Source organism: Carettochelys insculpta, chromosome 1, assembly GCF_033958435.1.
Source record: "Carettochelys insculpta isolate YL-2023 chromosome 1, ASM3395843v1, whole genome shotgun sequence".
In the NCBI taxonomy this organism is placed as follows: Eukaryota; Metazoa; Chordata; order Testudines; family Carettochelyidae; genus Carettochelys; species Carettochelys insculpta.
The window spans coordinates 119,559,315-119,570,282 of record NC_134137.1 but is presented as its reverse complement, the minus strand read 5'-3'; the positions used below and the strand labels follow the sequence as shown (position 1 = coordinate 119,570,282).

At 45.9% G+C, this 10,968-nt stretch overlaps 1 protein-coding gene across 1 annotated transcript in view; it reads left to right on the top strand.

Annotated features, from left to right (window-relative positions):
• The first annotated feature begins 6,896 nt into the window (after positions 1–6,896).
• TUBGCP3 (tubulin gamma complex component 3) overlaps positions 6,897–10,968 on the top strand; it is a 117,745-nt gene continuing 113,673 nt past the window's right edge. Inside the window, exon 1 of the mRNA XM_074990464.1 lies at positions 6,897–7,114. Coding sequence (XP_074846565.1) covers positions 7,039–7,114 — 76 coding nt within the window. The 5' untranslated portion in view covers positions 6,897–7,038. The remainder of the gene's footprint in view (positions 7,115–10,968) is intronic.

The following is a 10,968-nucleotide window of genomic DNA, read 5'->3' as shown; positions in this document are numbered from 1 at the left end:
GGAAAAGAGACAGCTAAGCGTGGTAAGGTTGAGATGTATAAAACCATGACTGGAGTAGAGAAAGTAGATAAGGAAGTACTATTTACTTCTCATAACACGACACCTAGGGAGTCACTGACGACATTATTAGACGTCTGGTTTAAAACAAACAAAAAGAAATATTTCTTCACACAACACACAGTTGACCTGTGGAACTCTTCAGCATAGGTCCATCAATGTCCATTAGCCAGGATGAGCAGGGATGATGTCCCTAACTGCCGCTTGTCAGGCGCTGGGACTAAGCAACAGGAATTGGATCAGCTGATGATTACCTGTGCTGTTCATTCCCTCAGGGCAGCTGGCATTAGCCACTTGGAAGACAGGATACTGGGCTAGCTGGACCTTTGGTCTGACCTAGTATGGCCATTCTTATGGTCTCCTAGTCTCATGGTGTGACTAGAGATGGTTGGAACTCAAAATTTCTATTCCATGGGAAATTTTGACATGTCAACATTTCTTTGTTTTCACAAATCAGAATGAATATCCAAAATTTAACAATCTCTGATTAAACAAAATACCTGTTTTTAAAGAAGTATTAAAACATTATTGAAATATTGCTTTGATAGGGTTTTGATAAAGTTGAACCCTTCATAGTTCATTATATTATAAGGCATTATATACTAAGGCTTTTATATACAGTAAACCCTCCATTTAACAGACCCCGATTTAATGGACCACCAGCCCCCGCCCCACCCAAATAAACGTTGGCAGCTCACCAGAGCTGCTGGAGCCCCTGCTGCTACTGGAGCTGCCGCTCGTGCTGTTGCTGGAGTGGCTGGGACTGATGAGGCCAGAGGAGCAGCAGCACTGAGCATGCCAAGAGCCGCGGGCGGTGGAAGGAATCAGGCTGGTGTGCAGCTCCTCTCCCGGTAATTGGGAGAGGGAGATGCAGGTGTGAGGGGAAGAATGGGGCAAGAGGTGGAAAGGGGAAAGGGTGGGGTGGAGGACAGGAGTGAGCGACGGGCTGGGAAAGTCAGTGCAACGTTGTACAGTACAATATAACCATTCGGATCAAATGGACTTTCAGCATTAATAGACACCCCTTCCCCCTATGAGTCCGTTAAATCCAGGGTTTACTGTACTACTCAGTACAATGAAACAAAACATGTTGATTTCTGTCCCAAATATAAATGAAAATGATGTCCTCACAAAATGTTTTGATTTCATCGAATCTGCATTATCCAAAGGAAAGCTGTTTCACTGGAAAACTTGCCACAAGCTCTAGTTGTCGCTGTCAGTGAATATGCAGAGAATCATCGAGGTACCAGCATAACAGCATAGATAATGTCTAGTGATTGTTCTCAGAGTTCTGCCTAAGCAGACCTTTTACTGGCTGTAATTTTACTACTCATTATTGCCTTATATGATACGTCTTCCTTTTATAAGCAATAACAATTTATATTGAGTAGAGTTCTGCATGTGGACTCTCACACATGTGCATAAGCTTGTCCTCAAGCTGGAAGAAACTTCTATTTACTGCTAGGTAATATTGGAAGAATGAGCACAAACAAAGAATATTGGATTTTTTTTTTCAATTTAGCAGTTGAAAATCTAAATCAAAATAGAATGTCTCTTCACACGCTCATGAATATGTTCATTTGAAGTGTGTTCTTATTCTGCCCCATGATTTTTTTTTTGTTTTAGAACCATGAGCTATATAATAATCATAATTAGAAATGACTTGTAAGAGCAAAAATGGTTGAAGAATGTCCATGTTACAAACTGGAAATATGTGAGTAACAAATATTTGCTAGGTGTGGGGCTTCCTTGGGATCTATTGCTTTTGTGAAGAAACCAGCGTTTCCTGGCCCTGTAGTGTCAATGCTCTTTATATCTGAGTGACCACCCATGTTCCTTGATATAGCTGATATAACTTGATTCCTTAAATATACTTACATTTCAAAGTTAAACCCTTGAAAGTCAGAAAATGTTGGTTTTATGATAAGCCATTCATTTTTAATTCTAACCGTTAGAGCATCCATCATGGAATCATAGAAGATTAAGGTTGGAAGAGACCTCAGGAGGTCATCTAGTCCAACCCCTTGTTCCAAGCAGGACCAACACCAACTAAATAATCCCAGCCATGGCTTTGTCAAGCCTGGTTTTAAAAAAACTGTAAGGATTGAGATTTCACCATCTTCTTTGGCAACCCATTCCAATGCTACACCATCCTCCTAGTGAAGTAGTTTTCCTAATACCCAAACTAGACACTACAACTTGAGAATATCCTACCTAGACCTTCCACATTGCTTCTTGTTCTGTCTTCTGTCAGCGCTGAAAATAGTCTGTGTCTATCCCCTTTGGAACTCTCCTTCAGGTAGTCGAAGGATACTATCAAATCCTCCCTCATTTTTCTCTTCAGCAGAGTATAAAAGCCCAGTTTCCCTCAGCCTCTCCTTATAAGTCATGTGCCCCAGGACCCTAATCATTTTTGTTGCCCTCCACTGACTCTCTCCAATTTGCCTAGACATTTTCTGTAGTGAGGGACAACCAAACTGGATGCAACACTCCAGATATGGCCTCACCACTTCTCAATAGAGGGGAATAATCATTCCTTCAATCTACCGGCAATGCTCCTACTAATGAGCCCAATATGCTATTAGCCTTCTTGGCAACAAGGGCTGACACCTTCCCAGCTTCTTGTCTACTGTCCTTTTCTGCAGAACTGCCACTTATCTAGTCTGTCCCCAGCCTGTAGCATTGCATGGGATTCTTCTGTTCACTGATGACTAGTGAGAGACTTTGGGGTGGGGGACATGAGCTTCATGACCCCTCACAGCCATACCACAAGCCCTACCCCTCCTTTAACCCTTCCCTGCTTGGCCCCCACCTGTCTCTTCCTTCAGAAATGCCACACTGCTTCCAGTGAGTATGGGGGCAGTCCCTTCCCACCCCCAGAGCGGCACGGCAGAAGAGCAGCATGAGCTGCTCTAGCTTGTGCTGCTCTTCAACTGCACCACTCTAGGAGAGGGGTATGACCACTACTGTATTCAGTGGAAGTGGTGTGGTGTGGTCTGGCACTGATAGTGAGTGTGTGGAGGGAAAGATTGCATATGACCCCTTGTGCACCACCACATCACTCTAGCTTATGTCCTAAGTGCAGGAGTTAGTATAGGCCTTATGCCTACCCTCCAGCATATCTCCCTCTTCCTTCAGCTTAGTGTAATTTGCAAATATGCAATCTATTCCCTCATTCAGATCATGAATGATTTTGAACAAAACCATCCTCAGGACCAACCAACCTCTGGGGCACTCCATTTGATACAGGCTGCCAATTGGTCATCAAGCCATTGAGCCTGACATTTTGGAGTCCATTTCTCCAAGCCATACATTTTTAACTTTTTAGCAAGAATAATGTGGGAGACTATATCAAAAGCTTTGCTAAAGTTAAGGCATAGCATGTCCACGACTTTCCCCATACTCACAGAGTCTGTTATCTCATCACAGAAGGCTGTTAGGTTGGTCAGACATCATTTGTCTTTGGTAACTCCATTCTGACTGTTCTTGATCACCTTCCTCTCCAAGTGTATCAAACTGGATTTCTTTGAAGACTTGCTTCATGATTTTGCAGGGGCTGAGGTGTACCGAAGGAAGAAAAAGTTTGAGGAAAAAGTGTTACATGATCATCTTACTAAAAACTGTGTCATAATGCATACACACAAGAGAACTGAATTAAGGTTGCAAACATAACAAAAATGGCATTTCCAACTTTTGAGTGCTTGAATTTGCAAACTAAATTTCCTTTTATCATTGTTATAGATTTTTAATTTTTTAAAGAATTAGGTAAAAACTGATTTTATGTACAAACGTAACAACTCCCATACCACGTATTATCAGCAGGGTTTGGACCTTGAAAATTCAGCACTTCAGAGCAGAATGTTGCCCCTGAATTATGGCATTAACTACATTAGCTGGAAGTAAGGGAAAATTATAAATTATAATTATGATACATCATAAGGGAGGGATAGCTCAGTGGTTTGAGCATTGGCTGGCTAAGCCCAAGGTTGTGAGTTTGATCCTTGAGGAGGCTGATTAGGGCAAATAGATATCAGGGATGGTGCTTGGTCCTGCCAAGAGGGCAGGGGTCTGGACTAGATGACCTTTTGAGGTCTCTTCCAGCTCTAGGAGGGGTGTGTGTGTGTATATTCTGCTTATGTTCCTGATTTGAAGAGGCAGGTGTGATGGACTATTAGTTCCACAGGCTATTCAGGGGAATGCTGGTTCAGCTCTGTCTAATCTCCCCGAGGTGGCAGATCTTCCCTGTGATTAGGAAAAGATGGGATTCTAGGGCTATGTGTCATGCCAGCTCACAGTTGGTGTTCAGGGCAGGGAAGCAGCCTAGCTCAGCCATCTTGCTCTTCCTTCACCACTGGTACAGCAAAGGCTCTTGCTCCTGCTTTGGTGACCTGAATATAGTCTTGGGTCTTGTTCAAGTTCAGTTTTTATATTATTTCAAAATGTTCTCAGGAATGCAAGTTTGATACAGGAAATATTAAATTTTTACAGTTTATAACTCAGTTAAACCAGAACAGATTTTCAGGTGAAAAAGTATCTATTCTGAGAGCTTTCTTTAAGTTGACTTCAGAGCTCTGCTGCAAATAATGGATGTTTTAGAGGTTCTCAAATGTTGGTTGCAAGAATCTTTAACATTGGATAGCGTTAGGCAATGTAAATATATGGGTTACTTCTTCCTCCCTCTATAATTTAGTAAAGATAACTCCTACGAGTAAGAATTTCCAGGAATGGACCCTTAGTCCATTTTAACAGCAGGTGCACACATGCAGTAGTTTGCAAAGATGAAAATATAATCCACTTGTCAGTATGTATTATGTGCGACATCTTTGCAGTGTCTACATGGTCTATGGTCAATTTCAGATCTTAGCTACAGACACTTGTTCCTTAGGTCAAGTAGAGATTCCTGTTTTACTGCTAGTTTCCCTAGTGTTCTGGTCAAGGTGAGAGCCATTACCAGGGCATAGGGATGAAAGATTCTGCTATAACCCATCTGATGGGGTGATGCATACACATCCTTGTCTTCCAGAGGAAAGTGAAAAGCCTGACATTTCCATCTTTCTGGTCAGCTTCAGTCTCCAGCTACTAACAGTAGCTGGAGACCGAAATGTCTCTCTTTAACTTTTCTACTCAACATCACTATTAAGTGGTGGGACTACATAATCTCTAACCAAGAAGGAGTCCAAACGCCAGAGGTCATGAAGGCTGCAATAAGAGGCTTCAGGATCTTTCCATAGCGTACAGGCAGGATCCACTGAGCTCAGGAAACCAGTTAATTGCGTGAGAAAAATGAAAGAGGGATAGGTGTTGTGACAGTCAAAGGGACAAAACAAGGGAGCTGGATGATGATGCCGAGCAGACAGTCCCAGACTCACTGTTCCTTGAAAGCATCAAGGGAGCCAGAAGATGCTGCCCCAAGGAAGTCTGCTGGGATGTTTGAATGACTAAAGAAACATATACTGGCCCCTCAGTTGCAGGCCTCTCCCTCAGCCTCTTGATGTTATGAATAGCCACCTTGGCCATATCCAGGAGGTTGATGAGGAGGTCTTGTGACTTTGTGGGGCCATAGATCGGCTGTGCATAAATTAACAGTTGAGGGGAAAAACAGAGCCAGAACCTCAATAAGAGGTTTTGGAGGAGATAGAAGAGGGGCTGCAATCTGGTGCACTCAAGGTAGATATGTGCCAGGGTCTCCCTTGTTTCACAGGCTTAAAGGACAGGATGAATCATGCCAGGTACACATCCATGCTCGCAGCTCCATGGAAGATGTGTCAACTGATGTCCCCAGTGGGCTGTGGAGCTAAGGGCAAATACAAACTAGTCCACTGAGGTTTCCCACCTGCCCACTGTTGGTAAAAGGTCCCTCCACATTGTATCGGGGTGGGACAAAAGGGTGGGGAAATGAAGCACAGACAGTGTCTTGGGGTAGTCCAGAAGAGGACTGGCTGCAATGGGGGCAGCTGGCTATGGTGATGAGGGGGAGGCAGTTGGAAAGACACATGGGGTTGGGGGCCTATAGAGAATCCATAGGGCCAGAAATGAGGAGTGGCTGGGATGCTCTCCCACAGGACCCAGTCTGGGGTGAGCTGCTAATAGGCAACACCACAGGCATGAGATGGCATTCTCTTTTGGGCCACAACCTTGTTCGTACTGAGGACAGTTGAATTTCTCCCAATGGAACAATTTTGTCAAAAAATTCTCATTGCACAACATGGAACAGATTTCACAGGATGCAGAATTGATAGCAAGCACATGACATGAAATAATCAAAATGTTTCTTTTTGGTGGGTGTTAGAGTAAAATTGACCATTTTAGCTTTGGCAGGAATCGTGGTCTACTGTGTAGTATAAATCGCACAGCTGAGCTGTAGGGAGCTCCCTGGGTACACGGTTTGGATTGTTTCGTCCCAGTTCGCTCATGGAAACAGAAATCTTGGAATTTGGCAATTGCCGGAGGGGGCCTGCATAGTTCGCATTTGGGCCGGGCCTCGTTTGTGTCGTGACACGCCTTGGTGACATCACACTGTCGTGACATAATTGTGTAGTGGTGGAGTCGGTAATAGTATACAACTGGTTGGGTGGCACCACGTGGGAGGGATGCAAAAGAGTCCGGATCTGGCTGGGGTCCCGTAGCCCTTTCCCCCTGCCATCCGCACCGAAGGGCTCTGAACACTCCCGACTTCTGTGCTAACCGCAGCCGCCCCCTGCGATGGAAACGGGCTCTGCGTGCGGCCCTACGGGTCAGGCTGGGGCTGAGCGGCTCAGGGGTCAATTTGTGCCCCGGAACCTCGGCGCCGCGGCGGTGCGAGGCGGCCGGAAGGTGTTCGGCGCTGCACGCTCCGGGTCGCCCCGCGCAGAGGGGCATTGTGGGCGCCAACTGCGGCCGTTCTTTTCCGCGGGTTCTGTTAAAATGGCGCCCTAGGTAACGGGCGGCGGTAGCCGTTAGGCGCGGCGCGCGCAGAGGCAGGTGCCCCGCCCTGGGGTGAGGATGGCGTGTCCGGATCAGAAGTCCCCTAACGTTCTGCTGCAGAACCTGTGCTGCCGCATCCTCGGCAAGAGCGAAGGTAACGGCCCGGCAGTGCGCGAGCCCCGCCGTCTGTCGGTGGAGTGTCTGGGCCCTGAGCGCCTGGCGGGCGTGGGCCGGCTGATGGAGGGTCCTGGCCTGGATGGGAGGGAGGCTCGGGAAGGGGAGGAAAGCGGGTAGGGGGATGGGACGAGACGTGCCTAGGGCTCGCCGAGCGGGAGAAGAGCCCATCCCCGTGCGGGAGAGCCAAAGTCCCGCCTGGCCGCTGCCCCGGAGGTTGGGAACGGGGCACAGCAGGAGCGCTGCCTTCTCTGCTCCTGCCCAGCAGCTGCAACCAAGCAGGGTCCAGCCCTTAGGAGCCGGGAGCTGTTTGGGAGTTGTCTCCACTGACAGGGCTGAAACGGTGCTGCTCAGACGCTCACCTGACTGTCTAGGTACTGCCCCTCCCGAGGGCAAGTGGGCACTGCCCTGCTATGTTGGCCAGGGGCGGGCGCTCCAATCAGCGTCCTTTCTCCAGCCCTTTGAGAAGCAGAAGCTGTGCTGGGTGGGGAAGTGACTCCTGCCAACATACAGGCTATATGTGCTGGCACTAGATCAGCATAATGTGGGTTGCTGAAGAGGGAGATCTTTCACACCTACGAGCAATATAAGTTACACTGACTTAAGCTGTAGCATAGACCAGCTTGAGCAGCGGTAGTTATGTCAGTGGGAGAAGGCCTTCTGTTGATAAAGCATTTGGTAGACCTGGGGTTAGATAAATGTGACTGTATTGCCTAGGGGTGTGTTTTCCAAATCTCAGAGTGACATACACTGCACCCTGCCCTTTGCCCTCTGTCACAAGTTCTTCCCACACTCTGCATTCTCCCTACATCCCTCCCCCCCAGTCAAAATCCTCACCTGTACCCATACTCCCTCCTGGACCCTGCATCCCAAATCCCTGCTCCAGGTCACAACCCAAACCCTCTGCATCCCCACACTCTGAGATCACAAGTCCTTTCTAGACCCTTCACCTCCTCTTACACCCCTTACCCAGAATTCTCTCCTGCACCCTTCTGCCAATCATCTGCCCCAGGCCACACACTCCTCCTTCACCCAAACCCCACGTTCTCTCTTGCACCCCTACCTCCCTTCTGCAGCCAACCTCCAGACCATACACCACCTCCATAGATAAGTGCAGCCTTTGACTACTTCCCAAAATTTTGGAGTGCTCCCCCATTAAAAATTGTTGCCCCTTTCTGCCTCAGAAGAAATGACTGCTCTCTGGAGAGAGATCACCCAGAAGATAGTGAGCAGGTTGTCTCATCATTATCTTTCATGGAGGAGTGTCTCTCTCTCTCTCTGTCTTCTCCCTCTTGCAGTTCCTAGAAATACATGCTCTTCCTTGCTTCTATCCTGTCAGTTCTTCCATCAGCTGAATGATGTCTTCAGAGGCTTATACAGGTTTATGTATCTGCCCCCAGGCTTTGATCATTGGTACAAAGTACTTGGTTGCTGCTAGAGGCTGAACGCCTGCCTTGTTTGCAGCTTGCTGGCATAGGACTTCAGTGAAGATGCTACTATGTTGACAGAAGCTTTCCCATCATCAGTGTAATTAGCTATTTAGTCTCCTGCAGGTAGATTATGTTGATGGGAGAAGTCCTTTTGGTGTAATAGTGCTTCCTGCTCTGCGGATTAGGTTGCTGTGACTGTCAGTGTGGATTTTTCACACCAATGGTCAATGTAGTTATACCAATGTACATTTACAGAGTAGACCTAGTTATTGAGTGAGACAAAAAGGAGACATATTTTGTCCACATTTTCCAGCCTGCCAGAACAGTAGCAAAATGGAAGCTTCGTTCTGCTAGAGAAAGTAACTTATTTGCTAACTCTGTAAATGTACTATATAAAGTTCTGATGGTACTGTCTTGTAATAACTACAACTTCTCAAATTGTATCTATTTCAATAAATTGTCTGTGGATGCTTTCTCTGCTACTAGTATTTGAATATTTTCAAATATTATTGGAAGTGTCACCCTTTGTGGATTTGCTCTAATTATTGTATGACCTTAATACTGAAATACTGCAACAATTTGGGTATTAATCTGTTTTTGGATATTATTTTTAATAGTAATGCTCTAACTGAAAGATTTCTAAAGGATTTGCCCTCATTTTTGTGATACATAAATATGGTCTGAACAGTAGCATGTGTGCAGAAGAGGGGCTAATAAGCATTTGTTTTTCTTAAAATACCGGGGATAACACATCTAGCTTTCCCCTTCTTTCATTGAGGGCCTTTTAAGGGATGTCTGGGAAAAGTTTTTTTGAGTTTGTACTCCTTCACTGAAGGGATGAATGTTTAGAATCCTTAACAAAGACATCCAACCCCTTTTCTCTCTATCTTGTCAGGTTTTACTGAAATCCTTTCTCTCTCAATGGAACATGTACAAGTTTCTTCCAATGTCATAATTTCCCCAGTTTTCACTTTAGGAGAATTGGGGCTTAGAAAATAAATATGGACTCAACCTTAACTAGAGCTGTGATTAACACCTTTCATCAAATGTGCTATTAGTATTAAGATAATGACTTTTTTTTTTTTTGCAAGAGAAGTCTATCCTTCATTGTCTCTGTTTTTAAAGTTTTATTTTCATGATGTAAAATTTAGAAAAAATTATCTAGTGAGACGTCAATCCCAAAAAACAAATTCAGATCCCATGCAGATTGCTAAACCTAAAGATCAGCAGGAAAACTCCAGAAAACCGTTCATGATCAGAATTCAGTAATCCAAGTGTGATGCAACCAAGTCCAATTCCTGGCACTTCATGACCCACAATTTATTTCCAACTTTAATTTGATCAACTAGACAATATTATGTTTCCTCATTATCACAAAACTAACACTTAGGGCTTGTCTACACTACCTCCCTACTTCGAAGGGAGGATGGTATGTAGGGTATCAGGAGATTATTAACAAAGTGCTGCGGTGCATATGCAGCACTTCATTAAGCTAATTCTCCCCTGCGGCGACTCCAAAGTGTTGAATTTCAAAGTACGGGCTCATGTGTAGCTGCAGCTAACCTTTTTGAGATTAAATTTAAAACCTAAGTGCAATTGGCTGTCCGCAGGGGTTCCAGCTGCAACCTATGGACCCCTGGCTGCCACCATCCCCACGCACCTTTTGCATGCTGGGGCACTGGAGCCCCACATCTCATTGCTCCTGCTCTTCTTTCCCATGACCTTTGGAGCATGTGACCTGCCTGATTTGTGCTCCATCCCCACTCTTCCCCCTCCTTCCCAGAGCTGGAATGCCCCAAATCCAGGAGACATGGGGATGGAGTGCGAATCAGGTGATTCGCACGGTCTGAAGATGCTTTGAGGGATGGGGAGGAGCAAGGAAGCGAGGGGCTCCAATACTTCAGTGTGCAAGAAGCACATGGGGGAGAGAGTGGCTGCTGGCCACAAGTGGAACCCCATTGAGCCACAGGTTGCTGCAGGATGCCCCCCAAGGTTACATGGATTCACATGCCAGCAGCTGTGCATGAGTCTAATTGTGGAATTGCCTGGGCCGCGGATGGTCTCTGGACCATGAGTTTAAGATCCCTACTGTATAAAGATCAATTCTGGCTTGAAGCATTTTACCTGAGATTAGAACCACCATGTAGGGTAAGAATTTGTATTTATTTGGGGTTCTGGTCCCTTTTGGGGAGTGGGGGTTGGTTCTTAGGTACTGTCAATGGGCCTTGTAGCTGAGCCTTTCCTAAGCTGAACAGGTTCAAAGTCTGTGTTGCTCTGCAGGGGACCCATAATCACAACTCTGTGCCTTAGGTGTGGGAGAACAGAACTTCTGGCCCAACAGGGCAGCGTGATGGGGAGATCCAGAGAGCAGGAAGATGGGCATCAGCAGCTTGATCAGCACACC